General features: G+C 40.0%; 1 protein-coding gene across 11 annotated transcripts in view; it reads left to right on the top strand.

The window, feature by feature from the left end:
- TTC17 (tetratricopeptide repeat domain 17) overlaps window positions 1–21,274 on the top strand; it is a 129,863-nt gene that overhangs the window by 59,812 nt on the left and 48,777 nt on the right. For 8 of the 11 annotated variants that reach the window (XR_015142306.1, XM_086341194.1, XM_086341196.1 and 5 more), the window contains one exon: window positions 16,611–16,781. The exons of the other annotated variants lie outside the window; for them this stretch is intronic. Coding sequence is in view for 7 of the 8 variants with exons in the window: in XM_086341194.1 (XP_086197320.1) it covers window positions 16,611–16,781 (171 nt within the window). In the remaining variant the exon portion in view is untranslated. The remainder of the gene's footprint in view (window positions 1–16,610; window positions 16,782–21,274) is intronic. 11 annotated transcript variants of the gene reach the window in all.

Here is a 21,274-nt window from a genome sequence, read left to right on the forward strand (position 1 = left end):
ACCCCATGGACTGTAGCCTGCCATGCTCCTCCGTCCATGGGATTTTCCAGGCAAAAGTACTGGAGTGGGATGCCATTGCCTTCTCCAGGGGATCTTCCCGACCCAGGGATTGAACCTGGGTCTCCCGCATTGTAGGCAGACGCTTTACTGTCTGAGCCACCAGGGAAGTCCAATAACAACATACTTGGCCTTTTTAAAAGTAAAATGGAATCTGTCAAACTTATTGTGGCTTTGAATACAAGTAAGTTCTCATGAGTGCTCATGAGAACCCTAAAAAATGACTTTTGTAAAAAAATGAAAATAACAGTGTCTCACAGAAAATGAACTTTCATGAAGCAGTAATTATTATCTTCTCTAATGATGAAAGATGGAAAATAATTTTAATAGCAGTATAAGCATAATGTGAATATTGTATCTGTAATACTTATGATAGTGGATTTTCCACACATTTATTACTCCAGACTTCTAAATCCTTTCATTCTTTAGCTTCACTGATTTGAAAATTAAAAAGTTATATCTAACAAAGATGCTTTCTACTACTTAAGCAATATATGTTTTTCTGTTATTATATCTGATATGCATAATTTTACTTTTAGTATTCTTCATTCAGTATTGCTTTTCTTATACTAGAAAACATAAGACCGATGGTAGGTTATGTTTATTAGACTTCATTACATGCTTATAAGTATGCCACTAACAATGGCATTGTTATTAGCTGAATATAATTTAAACATCAGCCCCTAATTTCTGATTGCTTATCTTTTCTTAATTTACTGAGACACATGCCTACTTAAAATTATTGGCCCAGGTCTTCAGAAAAATGAATAAATATTATACAGAACTCAGACTTTAGTAATTTAACTAAGTATACTTAGAATGGCACGTCACTCCAGTACTCTTGCCTGGAAAATCCCATGGATGGAGGAGCCTGGTAGGCTGCAGTCCATGCGGTCGCGAAGAGTCGGACACGACTGAGTGACTTCCCTTTCACTTTTCCCTTTCATGCATTGGAGAAGGAAATGGCAACCCACTCCAGTGTTCTTGCCTGGAGAGTCCCGGGTACGGGGGAGCCTGGTGGGCCGCCGTCTATGGGGTCACACAGAGTCGGACACGACCAGAGTGACTTAGCAGCAGTACATACTTAGAATTTTTATATATGTTTCTCTATAATATGTATTTGAAAGCTTGTTCCATTGTAGAAAAAAGAATTTCCAAATCATGTACATGATCTTTTTCTTTTTAAAGATTTTTATTTTTTGATGTAGACCATTTTAAATCTTTATTGACTTTGTTACAATATTGCTTCTGTTTTATGTTTTGACTTTTTGGCTGTGAGGCATGTGGGCGCTTAGCTGCCCCACCAGGGATCAGCACCTCCTGCATTGCAAGGTGAAGTCTCAACCCCTGGACCGCCAAGGGAGTCCCTACATGAGCTGTAATATCTTTTCCAGTGTGTGAAAGAATTATCCTGTGTTGTCTTTATAGTGTTTCTGTATTTTTAGCATCTCTTTACTATTTACCTAAATCTTATCTCCTTTGATAACTTGTTCCATTGCCTGCTAGTTTTAGCCTGTGATCTTCTACCTAAATTTCTGTAGATATATATAACTTGTACCTTAAAGCAGTTTTACGTGGAGTTCAGCATTTAAAGAAAAAATCCTGCATTTTGCTGCCCTCCTGTGGACTATCCGAGATATGCTACCAGCAATTAAGGACCTTTGCTTTATCACATTCTTGATGAGAGTTAGTGAAGATATATGCTCTAAAAAAGAAAGAAAGATAACAGTCTGAAACACATAGTTTTTAAGGTGTCTACATTTCTATATTTCTTTACTTAAAAGGCTTTAATTATTTGGTCACCAAATAATCCTTTGTATCTATGTGATGGTGTCAGGGAGGATAAGAAAGTCCCCTTTTTATGAATTGAGAAGTAAAGGTGATGATTTACTCAAGTCAAAGAGCCAGTCATTGGTAGCACAGAGACTGAAATCTGAGTCCTCTGCCTTCCAAGGCCTCATGCATAATTCTTTTATCCCCAAGTCATAAACTAGTACACTTCTAAGACTGAAAGAATTCATGTGTAGATTATTGAGTCATTTTATGAAGATATAATCTTCATTTCTTGTGTCAGCCCTCAAGAGAGATACATACATGCCTGTATAAAACTTGGATCTGAGCTCTATTATGGGGGACAGTCATGATGAGCCCTAAGAGCACACCTAAAATGGCCCCTTTCCGTTCAGCACGTCACTTTGTTTGCTTCTGAATTTTGCATCATTAGATTGCTGTATAACCTTGGGTTTCACAGAGAAGATCTGGTAGCTGTACTTGTGATACTATTTAATGAGACAGTAAAGTCTGAGGGAGGAGCAGGCTTAGGGAGAAAAAGAAGTTTGGTTTTAAACACATTAAGTTTCAGTTGCCTACTGAATGCTTATGTGAGGGTATTGGATAAGCAGTTGGATGTATAGCAACTGCTTATCTGTTGCTGTACACAACTGTCATTGTGGCCAAGGAAGAGCCCAGGCTAGAGATGAAAATCTGTGAGCCGTGGACCTATGAATGTGTTTAAAATCACAAAATTGGATGATGTTACCTCAGTGATTGCATAAAAAGGAAAGTACATCAATGATTAATTACTAGGCATTCCAGCCAACAGTTAGTGGTCAAGAAGAGGAAGAACAGTACAGGAGTAGCCAGTAAGATAAAAAAAAACAGGCAAGTATTCTGTTCCAGAAGCCGAGTGAAGAAAATGTTTCAGGGAGTGGTTAATTATATTATCATCGTTCGTACGTTACGTGGGCGTATCCTATGAGCTTGAGTTGGATGAAGACAGAGTAAAGCATTGGATTTTGGAACACAGAGGTCACTGGCATCTTCTCAAAGTTTTTTTTTTAATGGTTTGTGGAGGAGATGAGGAGGTGAAGATGGCTACCAACCCTTCCAAGAAGTTTTACTATGGTAAGGAGCAGAAAAACGGGGTGGTTGCTGGACAGGGATGTGGGCTCGAAGATATTTGGTTTTGGTTTTATTGTTCTAAAAATAAGAGGTACTGCATTGTGTTCCTATAGGAGTGATCCAGTAAAGAGGAAGTAATTGAAGATGCAGAAAAAATTATAAAAGCAAAGCTCTTGAATAAACAGAAGGGGATGGGACCCAAGGCACAAAGGTAGCGTAGAGGGGGTCCTTAGATAGGAGAAGGTGCAGCGTATGGGTAGAGATGTCGGTATGGTGAGACTTCTGATTACTTCTCAGTGGAATAAGAGGCCAGTTGTCAAATGAGTATGAAGAGGGGCAGAGGAATTGGAGATAACATTGAGAAAGGAAGGGCTGAAAACACTAGACTAAAAATGTGAATTGACTTTAGAGGTTTCTAATTTTGCTAACTGGATAATTGTCAGTGTCATTAAGAGGAGGAATGTGGAAAAGAAATTATCCATGCATTGATGTAGGGCTGGAAAATAAGTTCAGTGGTAGACATGTTCATTCCAAGATGCCACTGGTTCCATCAGAAGGTTCATGGTGAGAAGAAAAGTACAAGAATAGAGTCTTAGAAAATACTCACATTTAAGGAGCAGAGCCAGGGAAAGAGTGAGTAAAGAGAGGGGCCTGGGAGAACCAAGAGGGAGCTAGGTCTTGAACGTCAGAGGAACAGAGGGTTTGAGAAGGAAAAAGAAATTAACAGTATGCTTTGTATTGGCTTCTAAAATACAGATACCACCAGAGGTGCACAAGCTATTAGGTGGTATTGAGTAACATTTTTTAATTTTAGTATTCGTAACTTATTCTGATTGGCATTGGAAGAATTATATAACCAGCACATCAAACCTATCATTCTTGAAAAGTGATATTTATTTTCCCTTTTAACATAAATTATTGTAAGATTAAACAATGAGTCCATTTAAAGAAAAACATTGCATAAATAAAGGTACAGATACCTATGGAAAAATTACAACAGTAATGGATGAATGAATAGTGTGAAAAGCTCTGGGTTTAACAGTTTAGAAAATCAGTTGGTGATCTCAGTTTATCAAAAGTATTTTCTGTACAATAGCAAGATAGCTATACTAAAACAATAAATTCTAGGATAATAGAAATATTTAAAGTGAGTGTTCTGTATACAGTTGGATTAATTTGGAGTTAATGGCATGATTCTAAACCATATAACTTGTGTTTCATCCTGTCACTGTGTAACTAAAATAACTTTAAAGCAAATAGTTAATGATGCCAAGAATCATTCTTTAAATAGCATGTAAATAGTAGTGGTGACTGCAGCCATGAAATAAAAAGACATTACTCCTTGGAAGAAAAGTTATGACCAACCTAGACAGCATGTTAAAAAACAGAGGCATTACTTTGCCAACAAAGGTCCGTCTAGTCAAGGCTATGGTTTTTCTAGTAGTCATGTATGGATGTGAGAGTTGGACTATAAAGAAAGCTGAGCACCAAAGAATTGATGCTTTTGAACTGTGGTGTTGGAGAAGACTCTTGAGAGTCCCTTGGACTGCAAGCAGATCCAACCAGTCCATCCTAAAGGAAATCAATCCTGAGTGTTCATTGGAAGGACTGATGCTGAAGCTGAAACTCCAATACTTTGGCCACCTGATGTGAAGAGCTGACTCATTTGAAAAGACCCTGATGCTGGGAAAGACTTAAGGCGGGAGAAGGGGAAGACAGAGGATGAGATGGTTGGATGGCATCACCGACTCAATGGACATGCGTTTGGGTGGACTCTGGGAGTTGGTGATGGACAGGGAAACCTGGCATGCTGCAGTTCACGGGGTTGCAAAGAGTTGGACACGACTGAGTGACTGAACTGAACTGAAGAAAGACTTAAAAACTTCACTTGTTATGGAAACATAAGAAAGTAGGTAAAAAAAATTTAAAAATTTGGCAGGTTCGTGAAGAAGTAAGGCATTTGTCAGGAGGGTATTCTAAGCCCCTGTATGTAATAAACACTGGACAAGTGGTTTTATCCTCTGTTTCTGGGACTATTGGAGCTGAGTCACTGCAGCTTGGCTGTGTTGCTCTAAGAGGACTGAGAATGAGAGCAGCAACTATATGGTTACGTGAGACACTGCAGTCGCACTTACTGAAGTCAGCTTCACACTGCAGCTTGTCATTCAGTTATAGAATGCTTTTCTTTAAGAAGTTGCGAAGTTCTTAAGATAATCTCTCTGAGTTACAGAGTTTGTAACAACTTCAGGTGTGCGAATGGTCTTTGCCAGTGTTTTCCATGTTTCTTTGCATGTCCAAAAGAAAGTGAATTATATTTTTGAGTTTGTAAATTAAGTCTCAGTTCAGTTCAGTTCAGTTGCTCAGTCATGTCCAACTCTTTGCGACCCCATGAATTGCAGCATGCCAGGCCTCCCTGTCCATCACCAACTCCCGGAGTTCACTCAGACTCACGTCCATCAAGTCAGTGATGCTGTCCAGCCATCTCATCCTCTGTCGTCCCCTTCTCCTCCTGCTCCCAATCCCTCCCAGCATCATGGCCAAAGTACTGGAGTTTCAGCTTTAGCATCATTCCTTCCAAAGGACACCCAGGACTGATCTCCTTTAGAATGGACTGGTTGGATCTCCTTGCATTCCAAGGGACTCTCAAGAGTCTTCTCCAACACCACAGTTCAAAAGCATCAATTCTTCGGCACTCAGCCTTCTTCACAGTCCAACTCTCACATCCATACAGGACCACAGGAAAAACCATAGCCTTGACTAGAACGGACGTTTGTTGGCAAAGTCATGTCTCTGCTTTTGAATATGCTGTCTAGGTTGGTCATGACTTTCCTTCCAAGGAGTAAGCGTCTTTTAAATTAAGTCTAGGTCATGTAAATTAAGTCTTCCTCCTTTATGCTGTGTATGTAGTATGGAAATAACCCCCTGGAAGGCATTGTTCATCATATTTTGTGATCGCTTCTCTGCAGATAGGATTGGAAAGTTCTACTGAGACGTCACCCTTTGTGTTTAGACTCCATTCTGCATCAGGAACTTTTTCCAACACTCACATCACTGAGGTCACAGTGATGGTACACACCAGCAAGAAAAATGGATGAGCAAGGTGGGGTCTGTTTTATCCCGCCCTCGTTGATTACTGAACAAGAGGCGTTTAACGTGGTTTGTCACTGCAGTTGTACGTGTCTCCTGATAGGAGCTGAAGGGGCCTAACACCTTGTTATGAATACTTGTGTGAAGGAAGTTAGGCAAGTTCATTGGATGCTGTCTTTCTTTCTGTATCTTCAGTACCCGTTCATGGTAGCAGATGTTTTTGGAGATACTTGAGTTTGTGACGTTAAGCTTTGCTATCTCACATAGCAAGCATTTGCATGACTCTTCCCTATTCAAAAAATTATTCTAGTTGGCAGAACTTCCTCTCCCTCTCTCACATGTACTGCAAATCCATGCTACATTAGAGAGGGCTTTTTTTTTTTCTTTTAGTGACCTATACCTCAGAAAATTCTTTCTGTACATTGTGAACCAGTCAACTAGTTGAAATGAATTACTGTGGTGGCTCAGCTGGTAAAGAATCCGCCCACAGTGTGGGAGACCTGGGTTCAATCCCTGGGTTGGGAATATCCCCTCGAGAAGGGAAAGGCTACCCGCTCCAGTATTCTGGCCTGGAGAATTCCATAGACTATTCCATGGGGTCGCAGAGAGTTGGACATGACTGAGCGACTTCCACTTTTCACCAGTTTTGGAGCTCTTGTTTAAAATAGTTGAGTACCACGGACTTAAACCCCTTTACAAATATAATCATTGAATGATTTTTTTTTTTAACTCAGTTCCATGGCCTAATGGAAATACAGTAGTTGGGCCTGATAATCACTAGAAAAGAGCACTGGTGAGATTTAAAATACTCAGGACTGAGGAAACCTGGCATGTACATGTGTGTGGTCATATATGTGCTGGTTTGGGTTTTTCCTCCCTTTTTTTCTTTCATTGTTAGGCATTACTAGTAGTTGAATTTGTTTCATACTAAACTGTTGTGTTCTTTGACCAAGAAAATGTCAGTAATCTGTTACTTTTTCTTAACCATCAAAGTCTATTTAATTATGATATTTAAAATACAGGAGAAATTTAAATCAGAATTCTTAGCTGTTGAAAATAACACAGCTTTGGATTTCTCACTTAGTTGATTTTTATAACAACAAATCTAAATTTGACATTCAAAATTTGCCACTCTCAAAGCAGTTTAAACTGCTTTAGCTGTCAGGCATTACTTAATAACCCAGTGAGATCACAAATATCCAAAGCGATGAATATTTTTAAAAAAAAGAAAGCATATCACATTTTAGGAGAAAGAGTAGTAGCAGCTGACAGGGAGTGTGGTGTCAATCAAGTCTTCTGATTCCTGATACACCTGTGATAATACAGCCAATTTCCCTTGATGACATGAAATACAACTATAGGAAAACTTAACCAAACAAGTCACCATCTCTCACTGTACACTGCCTAAAAAGCATAAATGTTAAAAACTGGGAAAGAGCAGAGTCCTGGAAAGTATGTTCTTATGTGCAGAGTGGCAACTGAGGTGAATGCCTCCAGGCCAATTTCGTTTGGTGACATAAAGCAAAAGGAAACATTATCATTTATTTTTCTAATGCTTTATACTTGATTTACAGTACACTGGCCATATGGAAGCAACAAGGGCTTCTAATGGTAGGTCCCTTTCCCATTTTGCCTCTCTCTGTGCCTCCATATGAGGAAGAGGACCAGAGTTAAGGTCTGTTGATTTTTTTTTACTAGATTTTTTTCCTTGACACCAGCAGGTGACTATAAACACTTTCAGCATGAGAAAAGAGAGGTAAATATAAACCACAAAGGTTGTTAGTAGCTGGGAAGTTTCCTAAGCCCTCCCCTGTTCCCTCATCCCTGCCCTTTGTGTATAGACTTACTCTAGGCATTAAGAATTGAATGAAGCCAACTTCCTACAGGAGCTGTGGTGGACTCAAATATGGGTGCTTAATTTAAACGCACTGACAACATAGAGACTTCAATATCATTCTCTCTTTTGCAGCGTCAGTGGAAATTGTACCAAACCATGACGCATGACACACAATGATGCTGTTGTGGACAGCCTGCTTTCTCTACCGAATACACCCTGCTTTCCTGGTTCCATGTGTTTGCTTGTGTTGTTCTCAGTAGTTTTCCCCCATAACTCTCCCTTGTGCCCTCCTTCCCTCCCTTTATAAAAATTCTAATCTTGCCCATCCTTCAAGGCCCACTTCTGCCACGTGCCTTACCTGATCCCTTAATCATAAGCAGTGCATGAGCAGTCATCCCACCATCTCTCCTTCAGCTCCTTGACTTGCCGTTACAGTTATTTGTGTACAAGACAGAGGTCTCCTACAGGACTTTCCTCACTCCTTGAGAGCAGGGACCATTCCTTCTTTCATCTCCATATGCTGGCCCATGCATTGCACACCCTCCTCCCAATGTTTAGCCCTGAGAATGTGCTCATTTGGCAAGTTATCTAATGGCATTTCAAGTTTGAGCTACTGAGAATACCTGGTAATAGACGGTAATGAGCTGTATGCACAGAGCACTTCCTGCCATGCATATATAGATCTGTTAAGGCCTGCGGCTCCCACACCATGGGAGGGGGCAGAGGAAAGGAATTACGTCGTCTCACCTGTCCACTAGAAGCTGACACATGTAATAGGTAGCCTGTATTTTCCCACCTCCCGTCTGCACTGTTTTTATTGAAAATTACAAACAAATGTCCTTGTTGACCCTCATTGAAAAACTAACATTCATAGATAAATCGGTAAGTGGGAGAAGTCTATTGGATTTGTTTGCCCAACATTCTTGCTCAAAACCCATTTCCTTAGGCCGAAGTAAAACAGACTTTTAAATTTAATACTAATAATGGCACCTATGACAGTTAACTTCTTTATGTAGTTGCTGCGTGGGGAAATCTTTCCTAGTAAACTTAATGTTTAAATCCCCTTGTTTAGGGATCTAACCTAATCTCCCCATTTCTGGAGGAAGTTACAGCGCTGGAGAGCTTCGATTCCAGCACTGGAGCCGTTTCTTTCACAGCCTGCGTGTCACGGTGTCTGTGTCTCAGCTGGTGCTGACTTGGCACCCTACACGTTAGCCACTTAGGGAATGCCACATGCAGGACAAGGAGACCAGATTTATGGCTCGTTCTCCTTCTTCTCCTCTAAAAGGAGGCAGGGCGTGTACGTCTGTACACACCAGTACAAATCAGATTCCCCCGCCATGTGGGAACACTGTTCCCCAGGAGAGAATTTAACTCTAGAATATATAGTAGAAAAGAATTTCTCTCTTATCTCCCCACCCCTGCTCTCATTTCATTTTGAGGTCACATACTTTTCGTTGCTAGTTTTTCTTTTTTAAACTCACTTCTGACTCATTCACCTCACCATGAGGGAATGCCTATATAATCCTGAGGTTGCTGATTTCAAGTCTTTAATATGATCTGTTTTCTCTCTGGCAGTTAAGGTCAGCCAGTACATAGCCATTACTTTTAAACCTCCTGTAAGAATCTCATTTAGCAGGAACTGCTGAATGAGAACAAGTCTGAGCCATTGCGACTGTTGAAATGCTTTCTCTCATCTTTCTAAGCAGAGGACAGCCCAGGGTAGAGGAGGCGAGGCAGATTCTCTTGTCTCAGGGTCACTTAAATTCAAGGAGCTCTGTGTGCTTATGTTCACCGTGGTTTCAGCAGTGGTGTTGACTCAGACTCCTCTTATTGTTGGACAGTAGCTTATCTATTTCAGGTAAAGAACCTAGATGCAGAGAAGAGAGTCGATTTGCCCAAGTTCATATGGTAAGGCTGTATCTAGGCAGGATTTGCGTTAATGCCATGGAATGCTTCTTTTTAGAACAAGGTCTATAAGACTTTGAGGTAGAAATCATAAAGGAATCCATTTGCAGTAAAGCTTCTTCTTCATTATTACCTGTGCTCAGTGTGGTCCCAAGCCCCACATGCCGCCCACAGTTAAATTTTCCTGGTGGTATTTTAAAGTAATCTTTGTAAAGCAACTGTACTGCAATAAAATTTAATTTAAAAAATAATAATCTTGCTTAGCAATGGTGATTAATTCAAAGATACACTTTTGTCCACTTCACAATTTATCTTACCATTTTTCCTAAAAGATAGATTTCTTACTAGAGAAATAAATAGAAAATTAGTTACTTGCTCTTACAAAATGTTGATGCCTCAGTTTTGTAGCATGTCTTCATTATAACAAACCCTAAGGAACCCTAAAGGATTCCTAATCCACCCAGGAATCTCTTTACCAACTTATGAGATTCAAAAGAGAAGAATTCTTTTTAATAAGTAGGTGGTTTCCCAACTCCAGTTGAAAAATAATCTTCTAAGACCTTTGTAAACAGAATTAACAAGAGAAAGTAGGAGATTTCTTTAACCCTAGTCATGATAGGAGTTCCCGAGAACTTAGTTTACTCTGAAAATCTGTTTAGCACAGAATAAATTGTGCCTTTCTCCCTTAGGAGACTTAGGCTTAGACATGGTGTATTAAATATTTAGTCGTTATCCAGCATACCCTTGTAGGGGAGGTTAATATTAATAACCCAATTTATACAGGCAGTACTCTAACTGCAAAAAAAGGATGTTGATAAGATCTCATAGCTGTTCCAGAACCAGAAATACTCTCTTTGAAGTTTCATGCTTAGTTCAGTCAGTTCAGTTCAGTTGCTCAGTCGTGTCCGACTCTTTGTGAACCCACGGACTGTAGCACGCCAGGCCTCCCTGTCCATCACCAGCTCCCGGAGTTTACTCAAACTCATGTCCATTGAGTCAGTGATGCCATCCAACCATCTCATCCTCTGTCTTCCCCTTCTCCCGCCTTAAGTCTTTCCCAGCATCAGGGTCTTTTCAAATGAGTCAGCTCTTCACATCAGGTGGCCAAAGTATTGGAGTTTCAGCTTCAGCATCAGTCCTTCCAATGAATATTCAGGACTGATCTCCTTTAGGATGGACTGGTTGGATCTGCTTGCAGTCTAAGGGACTCTCCAGAGTCTTCTCCAACACCACAGTTCAAAAGCATCAAATCTTCAGTGCTCAACTTTCTTTATAGTCCAACTCTCACATCCATACATGATTACTGGAGAAACCATAGCTTTGACTGGATGGACCTTTGTTGACAAAGTAATGTCTCTGCTTTTTAATATGCTTTCTAGGTTGGTCATAACTTTTCTTCCAAGGAGCAAGCATCTTCTAATTTCATGGCTGCAGTCACCATCTGCAGTGATTTTGGAGCCTAAAACAATAAAGTCTCTCACTGTTTCCATTGCTTCCCCATCTATTTGCCATGAAATGATGGGACCAGATGACATGATCTTAGTTTTCTGAATGCTCAGTTGGTATTGCCTTATCCTCTCTTGCTTGTGTGCATGCTAAGTTGCTTCAGTCGTGTCCAACTTTTTGCAACCCTATGGACTAAAACCTGCCAGGCTCCTCTGTCCCTGGGATTCTCCAGGCAAGAGTACTGGAGTGAGTTTCTATGCCCTCCATGGAATCTTCCCCACCCAGGAATCGAACCCACATCTCTTATATCTCCTGCATGTCCTCTCTTAATTCTAAGAAAAACCAGACTGCCCGGATTTGAATTGGGTGCTAAATTCTTTGCAAGCAAATACAGAACATTAAGCAGAGGACAGTGTTTCCATTTTCATCTGGGACCTTGTTATATAAAGCATTTCATTTAAATCATGAAGTCCCCCCCCCCCCCAAAAAAAGCCTATCAAGGTTAGTCTAAGCCACAGAATCTCTTCATTTTTGCATTAGCAAGAAATAATAGCCATATGCACAGAAGATACTTATTACTTGTTAGGTATCTTTCCATTTTTCCTTCTTCAGTATTTCCTTGTATTTCTTTAATGAGAACATTATCTCTACCTTTGCTGAGAAGACAAGCAATATTTTTCTTATATAGGCAACTGTTTTCAGTTCCTCTTTAGCTGGAGTAGACCTGTACTATAGTCCAAAGAATAGATATGTTTATTTTTTCTGAAGTTCTTCAGTTCTGCCTCTGGCAACTGGAAGGTGTCATTCAGGAATTAGGCAATATGACTTTCTGTGATTAGACTAGTTAATCATGGAAATCACACCAGAATACTAAACCAGTCTGGTTTTAACCATCAACCTAAGAAAATTCAAATCAACAGTTCTAATTTTAAAACATGTAATTTTTACTTGATCATTTTGATTTTGGCTACTTCCTAGAAATAGCTTAAAATAAACTACTTATTCCCTTAATTCCCCTATTTCTCCCTGATCCCCTTTTATACCCTCTCCCTCAGAGGTGCTGGCCCGATTTCCTGAGTTGGAGGGCAGGACATTCTTAGAATTCACGAGGCTTGCTTCAAGAGGGTGTCTGCTTTAAGGTCATGCAGAAGGACTAATTTTAGCTTCAGGATCTTATGCATATCATATCTTATAAATGACCTATAAAGCATTTTTAAATATTGCAGACATTTAAAAAGATGAAACCAATTAAATTTTTATAATAGAGGGTGGGAGAGAAAAATAAGAGATGCAAAGGTTGGAGGACGAAATCAACTGCAGGAAACACAGCTAGGATTTCACCGGGTTCCAGAGTTAAATGGTCTGTCCTTTTGCTTTACCCGGCTTGTGTCAAGGTAAATAATGCTTTAGAGGCAAATTCACCAAAGTTAAAGACAGAGAACATTCACTAGAAACAGTGTATGTTTTAAATTATCAGTATCATTGTCATCGTTTTCTTTCCTCTCGGCTTTTACTAGTCATGCTTATTTATATCCTAATTAAAAATTGCTTCTAAGAGACATGCTATTCTTCATAGTAAAGTTCAGACAGTTGGGTGTATGGAGTTGTTGTCGTTGCTTTGTTTTATTTTAACGCTCGTGTGCTTGTTTCCCACATTTACCTACAAGGGCTCAGTGGTGAAGACAGAAGTGGAGGCAACTGCAACCTCTGGCATCTCAGGGGAATCTGGAGAAAGAAAGTAGCTACCATTGCTCTTTATGGCTTCTTTCCTGGTAGCCCTCCAGGGCCCACACACACTCGACCCTTTCCATCTCTGTCAAATTGTACTTCTCATGACCTCCCAATCACAAATGAGAATCCCTATTCTTGTTGCTTTGCTCAGCACATTATTCCTCCCTACCTAGAATGCCAACTTCTTGACCTTTTTTTTTTTTTTTTTTTTTTTTGCTTAAAGAGGTAGTATTGACTGGGGGGAAGCCAAGAAGCTTTGTAGTAAAATAGAACTGATTCACATTCCAGATCTACCACTTACTTACATTTGACCTCAGACAAGTTACTTAATCTCATGGAGAATCAGTTTCTTTGTCTGTAAAATTAATAATATTTCAGTATACCTGTGGTGGTATCATTTTGATATTTGGCAAAACTAATACAATTATGTAAAGTTTAAAAATTAAAAAAAAATAATATTTCATAGGGTGTTTTTGAGGCATAAATGGGGAAAAAAATGCAAAAGTACTGAAGAAATACTGGTGCCCTTCCTTGTAATTTCCCCTTTTTAAAATTGTGTTTTTAAGTCCTACGTATTCTTCACAATTCAAGATCTCCCCACTCAAAGCTCATTCTCTGAAGCACCTGCTGGGCACAGTAGACCAGTTCATTAGTGTTTGTTGTCTTTCTTTACTGTCTCCCCAGGTTGCTTGTTAAATTTCTTGAGAGCTAAAGCTCTCTTGAGACAGAGAGTCTTCAGTTTCTGGCGTACGTAGCCTTGTTGAAAATAACCTCAGATGTATGATAGTGTAGAATTGGGAAATGGAAAGTGACTCCCAAAGTATGCAGTTCCCCTCTCTCTAAACTAGTAAGTTAGGAAAGGCTTTGAGTCCTTTATGTTTTTTTGGTACAATGAGGGAAATGACTGAGTAGCACTTTCCGAAATTACAGAATCTGAAGGGGAGTCATCAGATCCAGAAAGACTTCCTGTATTCCCATTGCTGCAAAGACAGCTTGATTGGGTACATACATCTCTTTGAGGCAACATTCTCTTTTAAAAGAAAAAAAAAACTTTTAGAACATGTTTGGATGTTCCGATAAAGGAAAAAAGTTACTTATACACTCTTATTCAGAGAAGTGTCCTGTAATAGGAATGTAGGCTTCTACTGAATATACATCTTCTGCAACAACACACGTGGAACATGAGGAGACCTGTTCAGCCAGCCAGATCTCCACCAAAGACACAGTATCTGGTAATACATTCCTCTTCCCAGAGAATGACTATCAAGTGGAGCTAAGTAGTGGCTCTGTATCTCTATTAACACATGGTTCCCTAACAAGGTCAAAGCTCTTTGACTCCTGGGCAAAATGGTATCAAGAGGTCATGCTTACTATACATGTCAGAAAGTATTGGGTTGGTACAAAAGTAATTGTGGTTTCAGGCCATGAATTTTAAATCATTACAACTAGGCGCAAACACATCTTTACTAATCATAATAGGAACCATTACAATCAACACATTTTTGCCAATGAGAAACAAGTTTGTTTATTCCTGTAGCATAAAAATCCGTGCTTTGGGATTTGACAAACTCTTGGAAAGCGTTTTCTGCCTCCTGCTGGTTGTGGAAGCGTTTTCCCTGCAGAAAGTTGTTGAGATATTGAAGTGGTAGTTGGCTGGCTAGAGGTCAGGTAAATACGGCAGATGAGGCCAGTTCACTCAGCCTTTGAAGCACTGGTTGTGCAGCGCGCAGTTGGGCGTTGTTGTGACAAAGATCGGGCCCATTCTTTTGACCAACACCAGCTGCAGGCATTGCAGTTTTCCATGCATCTCATCGATTTGCTGAGCATACTTCTCAGATGTAATGGTTTCACCAAGATTCAGAAAGCTATGTTAAATCAGATGGGCAGCAGACCACCAAACAGGGACCATCACTTTTTAGTGCAAGTTTGGCTTTGGGAAGTGCTTTGGAGCTTCTTCTCTGTCCAACCAGTGAGCTGTTCATCGCTACTCAGTGGTTAGAGCCGTCATAAAATCCGCTTTTCATCACGTGTCACAATCCAATTGAGAAATTGTTGGTTCAGCACTTCAAAACTATGATTTTTTTTATTTTCAGTCAGTTCATGAGGCACCCATTTATCTAGCTTTTCACCTTTCCAATTTGCTTCAAATGCCGAATAACTGTAGACTGGTTGAAGTTGAGTTCTTCAGCTACTTCTCATATGGTTATAAGAGAATCAGCTTCAGTGATTGCCTTCGGTTGGTCGTTGTCAGCTTCCAGTGGCCAGTCACTACGTTCCTCATCTTCAGGGCTCTCATCTCCTTTACAAAACTTGTTGAACCACCACTGCACTGTACGTTTGTTAGCAGTTCCTGGGCCAAATGCATTGTTGATGTTGTGAGTTGTCTTTGCTGCTTTACGACCCATTTTGAACTTGAATGAAAAAATGGTTGAATTTGCTTTTTTGTCTAACATTTCTGTAGTCTAAAATAAATATAAAATAAGCAGTAACTAGTAAGTCATTAGCCAAAAAAAACATAAAGTGAGAAATTCATATAAAAATGATGAATAAATACATTTATTTGAGAATGTATTGTAATATCAACTGGCAGAGTTCAGCAGTGCAAAACCACAGTTACTTTTGTACAGCCTAGTATCACCCAGTGCTGTGAGTACATTCAAATGTGACATTTAATGCTTAGGTAAATCATTACTGGGCTTCCCAGGTGGTGCCAGTGGTAAAGAACCTGAAGATCCCTTGGAGTAGGAAATAGCAACCCCACTCTAGTAGTCTTGCCTAAAATTCCCCGCCATGGGCAGAAGAGCCTAGCGGGCTGCAGTCCGTGGGACTGCAAAGAGTCAGTCACAACTGAGCCAACACACACATGCTTCCCTTGTGGCTCATACAGTAAAGAATCCACCTGCAAGGCAGAAGACCAGGTTCACTCCCTGAGTCGGACGATCCCCTGGAGAAGGAAATGGCAACCCACTCCAGTATTCTTGCCTGGAGCATCCCCATGGACAGAGGAGCCTGGCGGGCTACAGTCCATGGGGTTGCGAAGAGTCAGACACATGGCTAAGCAACTGACACTTTGACACATGATCAAAATTTGTTTTCCAAAAGAAAAATAGGTGCCTGTGTGATCTGACAGTCACAGATATGGCTTCTCTGCCACCACTATCCCCCTCCAGGTCCTTGGTTTTTAATTTCTAATCCTTTACTTTTTAGTCTTTCACTTTAAGCTATAATGCAAGAATGATATACTCTTCTGCTATAATTCATCTATCTCCAGATTTGTTCAGATACTCATCTGTCATTTCTCACTGTCGAAAGGCAAATAGAAGGAAAACCACTTTTTTTTTTTTTTATGATGTTTCTGACTTTCAGAGAAGTGTTTCACAATCATTCATTAAGAATAGAAGGAGATCTTGGGACTTCGTCCTTAGAGCTTTTTCCCCAAATACTTACTGTAGCCTAACAGGTGAAACTTGAAAGTGCAAAATCATGAATCACAGTTATGACGTGGCTTTAAAGGGCACTTTTCTCCTGCTGAAGAAAAACGCAACGGTCACCTTTTTGCTCTTCCTGATACTTGGGACATTGAGCTGTGGGGCTACACAAGAGAGATTTCTAATGTGCTCTGTCTGTGTCTCTTGTCATTGAGGTAATTGTCATGCGAAAACCCTGGACAACAGCCATGACAAACAGAAGTATTTTGACAAGTCACAGTCACTGGATGCTGCTGAAGAAGAGCCCTCTGAGGCAGGGACAGAGGAGGACCCTGTGCTGTCTGTTCAGGATTCAGGGAGGGACTCAGATGTCCTTAGGCTTGAAAGTAAGTTGCTTTGACCTGAGCTCTGTTCCTGGGGTAGAATCAACTCTCAAGCTTGGAGCTTAACTTAGGCTTTTCTTTCCTCTCAAACATTTGTTTCTTTAACAGTCACTTACTACACTGTAGAATCATGAGGGTGACCCCAGATTGGGAGGCAGAAGACAAGCTATAATATGAAATTGCTCTTCATACTTCTTTTCTCTCCACCTCAGCATCTTCGTTTACTGACCCAATTTGATTTATGTACCGGTCTTCTTAATGTCATTAGTCTATTGAGTAAATCATCGAAAAAAGAAAGCACATTGTATTTACACTAACCCAGTACAATTTAAAGATTTGAAATAATGGGCATACTTAGCAGGCCCTCTTCTAAAATTCCATTTTATGATCACATTTTGAGCTGTGCTGTGCTAAAAAGTTCTTAAGATGTATCAGTCTGTTTATAATTACCAAAATCAGTGACTTCACTCATCCTACCCTAACCTCTTCACTGCCTTTGGAACTCTGCACAGCTCCCCAGTGGGAGCTCCTTCCTTTTCCTCTATGCTTCTGGGATATCACTTGATCTTGGTTCTCTTCCTGTCCTCAGAATATCTTTTTTCAATTTCATTCACTTATTCTTTACTTTGTCCTGTATTTTTTTTTTTTTACCCAGGATCTTAACCTTGGTCTTCTTTTCTTAGTCCCCTCTTTGTTATCTCTTGGCCTTTGAGATGCATTGGAGTACACCAGTGTCTCTAAATCCGTACTTTCAGCCAAGACACTCTCTGTGACCCCAGATCTTACTTCTGTCTTTTTAGTGTTCTATCTGGATGTGCCACAGGCACTTCACATGTAACAGATCTAAAATTGAACTTGTCCTCATTTTGTCCTATTTCCTGAACTGCTTCTGATTGCTGTATTCCTGCTTCCTGTGAAGGGCACAGCTCACGCGGTCACCACTATATCCAGTCAATCCCTAAGACCTGGTAAACTTCCCGTCTCTATCTGTTCCTTCTGTCACTATCTGCATTACAACTGTCTTCATTTGTGTCTGGGCTGTTAACAGTAGCTTCATGATCGGCCCCGCTATATCTAGTCCTTTACTTCAGTCATGTATGGAGAGAGTGAGCAAGGTGGGTGGGTATGTGTGTATGTGAGGGAGAGAAAATACATATAATTGGTATACAATTTAAAAAGCAGAAATAACCTGTTACCAATTTCTTGTGTCCAAGGAGTGGTTTCTAAAGTCAGACCTGATCTGGTAAGTTGCCTATGCTTAAAATGTTCTGTGGTTCTCTATTATCTATAGTTCTGTGCAGTCGCTCAGTCGTGTCTGACTCTTTGCGACCCCATGGCCTGTAGCCTGCCAGGCTCCTCTGTCCATGGAATGCAAGGACATTGGAGTGGATAGCCGTTCCCTTCTCCAGAGTATCTTCCCAACCCAGGGTTCAAAGCCAGGTCTCCCACATTGCAGGCAGATTCTTTACCGTCTGAGCCACCAGAGAAGCCCACCTGTTACCTATAGGAAGAATCCACATGTCTTAATGTGGGATATGAGGCAGTTTGGCCCTTGATTCTGTCTCCAACTGTACCGTCTACTGGTGCTCTGTACCGCAGGGAATGCAGACCTTCCCCTGTCTCCCTCGCAGGCCATGCTGCTTTGAGCCCCCGTTCCTTTGCAGAGGCTGGGAAGGGCCCCTTTACACACTGCTGTTTATAGACAGCCCCTGTGCATCTCCAAGTTCAGCTTGAATGTTGTCTTTTCTGTGAAGCTTTCACAAAGGTCGCCAAGAGTTCAGTTGCTTCATTTGCTGTCTTGTTCCTACTTTTTGTCAAGACACATTTTATGTAGTGTTAAATGCTTGTATGACTTATGTTCCATCAAACAATGAGTTTCTTATGTATTGTGTCCTATGTAACTTTATATTCCTGTGTACAGTAAATGTTTGTTAGAGAAGTGAAGTGTGGCCTTTGCCTTCCTGCATAGATTGGATGAACATATCTAGCAATTACAAAATCTTATGTTTCCTTCTAAGTGGTATATTATATATGAAAAAACGGTGTCTAAGAGAAAGAAGCAAGCTAGACCTCAAAGGGGGATGTTGTGACCTTCACTTCTGTAAGTTTAGAAAATTAGTTTCATCTCTTCTACCAGGAATCGTGGGGCTTTAAGGAACTTAATTTCCCATTTACCTACTCAGAAGAGACTGACTTAAACCAGATGGCCACTGTGTTCATTCACAGTGGGGCTACACCTCTCTGGTGCCCAGGAGCCTCATGTCTCTCTGGCATCAGGTACTCACACATGAACTGAGATTGTTTGACAAACTCAGAATCAACAAAAATAAAACTGAGTAGTGATAAAGGGGTGTTTTTTTCAGCTTACAGAGACTGACACTATTCCAGTATGCCTCCTTAATGACTGTAATACTCATGACTACCAAACTAGAATCTTTTCCTAGGACAGTTCAGAATAAAACCCAACCGGAAGCTTACTGTGTCCCTTCATTTTCTGAATACGTCATTGCTTGAGGCAGGTAACCTAGTATTTAAGTTTCTTTAGTTCCATGTTTCCCCCATAGTCCATTCCATCCCCCATTCTTGGAACACTGCATGGTTGCCCTGTTGCCAGGTCCCTTTAGCGCTCTGCACACTGTCTCTTAGGGTGCGTTTTTATAGGGTGTTTTTAGGGTGTTATAGGGTGTTTTTAGGTTTTTAGGGTGTAATTATAGTATGGTGATGAGTCTTAACTAGTTTTACTCTTAGATACTAACATTTTTTGTTTTTTTTAAAAACCATGTCTGAACTCTGGGAGTACATTCTTCTTTTCTATAGACACTGACAAGTCCACAGGGACCACAGTCATGGTATAAGTTACCACGTTTATACCAGCAAGCTTCGTATAGTGTGGTTAGGAGAAAGATTCTATATTTTCATTTAAATAGTGTGGTATAGTAAAAGTCAAGCATAGACGTTAAAAGTTTTTTTAAAACTCTGTTTTTGGAGGGAAATAAATGCAAATAGTTAAGCCCTCTCCAGTAACCATAAATTATTATGATAGTTACTACCTTTTTGTGATACTTTATAATTTACAAAGTGTTATATGCTATGTATTAACTTTGTGAAATAGATATTATTAGCTCATCTTCTGGGTGAGAAAACTGAGACTCAGAGAAGTTAGGTACCTTGCCTCACATCTTTAGCAGGTGGTGTATAACTAAAACTCATCCTTGGCCCTTCTGCTGTCATACTTGCGTCATTTGCCTGTGGTTCTCAGAGGGGGTTGATAGATTAGAACTTTATTTTTTAATTTGTAAGGTCATTTTTGAGGAAAACTAGCATTTGCTGTTACCATTATTTTATATATATAATATAAAAACATTTTAATGTCAAAAAAGTACAAAGACCATGTTAGAATAAAGATGGTCTTCCTCAAAAATGGACAGTTGGCAGCTTTACACCAACAAATGTGTATCTGGACATAAGTGTGTGTGTATATGTACTGTAACTTTAGATATATTTTCTTTTTTCGTTATTATTTTTTTATTGATTCTTTTTTTTATCTAACCATACCAAACGGTATGTGGGATCTTAGTTTTCTGACCAGGGCTCGAACCTGTGCCCCCTGCAGTGGACATGTAAAGTCCTAACCACTGGACCGCCAGGGAAGCCCTGTGCATGTTCTTTTTTGTTTCTCATTTTGCTAAGGATTGGTGAAAATTGTGTCACTGATTAACCTTTGCAAAACCATTGCTTTAATACCTCAGTATCTAGTCCTAAACCCCTCCCCCGGTAACCTTATCTGTAGGTTTTGTAGTCAGAGATTTTGTTACCATGTTAAATCTTGCTGTTAAATCTTGGGCAAGTTACTTAATCTTGCTGAGCCTTCCTTATCTCATTAATTTAAAAATAAACCAGAAGAGAGAGGAGGGGGAAAAGCAAGCTTCAGAGTGCTCATGAGTATTTAAATGAAATAACTTAAGGGGAAACATTTGTACCAGGTACTTGTACACATATTGAACTCAGGAAATGTTCATTTCTGGAAACACAGGTATTCCTGTGTTTCTACTGCTTCCTGACTTAGAGGCTGGTTGTGAGCCAAAGTCCTCACAAGTACGTACAGTATCTGCTCAATGTTAACATCAGGAAAGGGGGCCCTGACGTATTTGCGCAAGAATTATTAACAGGAACAATTCCCTACTTGCTTTTCTAGATTGTCTTCTCTGAATTCTCTTCTTTTTACTATCCTAACCCAGCTAAAAGAAGGAAGGGGACCAGTTGTGCAAATGAATACTCACTATTGTTTTCTTCTCAGAAGTGAATCATTTCCCTCCCTATCATAGTCTTAAGCCTTTTGTGCTTTCTGATTACTAGTTTGAAATTTTATGCTGTTGTTTTATGCATTAAATCTTAAGTCCACAGCTTTATCTTCTGACTTCACAGAAGAAATCACTGCCTTTTTTTAAATTGAAGTATAGTTACTATACAATATCATGTTACAGATGTATAATATA

Source organism: Bos grunniens, chromosome 15 (assembly GCF_055505025.1).
Source record: "Bos grunniens cultivar Pamir isolate PY7600 chromosome 15, Bosgru_T2T1.0, whole genome shotgun sequence".
In the NCBI taxonomy this organism is placed as follows: domain Eukaryota; kingdom Metazoa; phylum Chordata; class Mammalia; order Artiodactyla; family Bovidae; genus Bos; species Bos grunniens.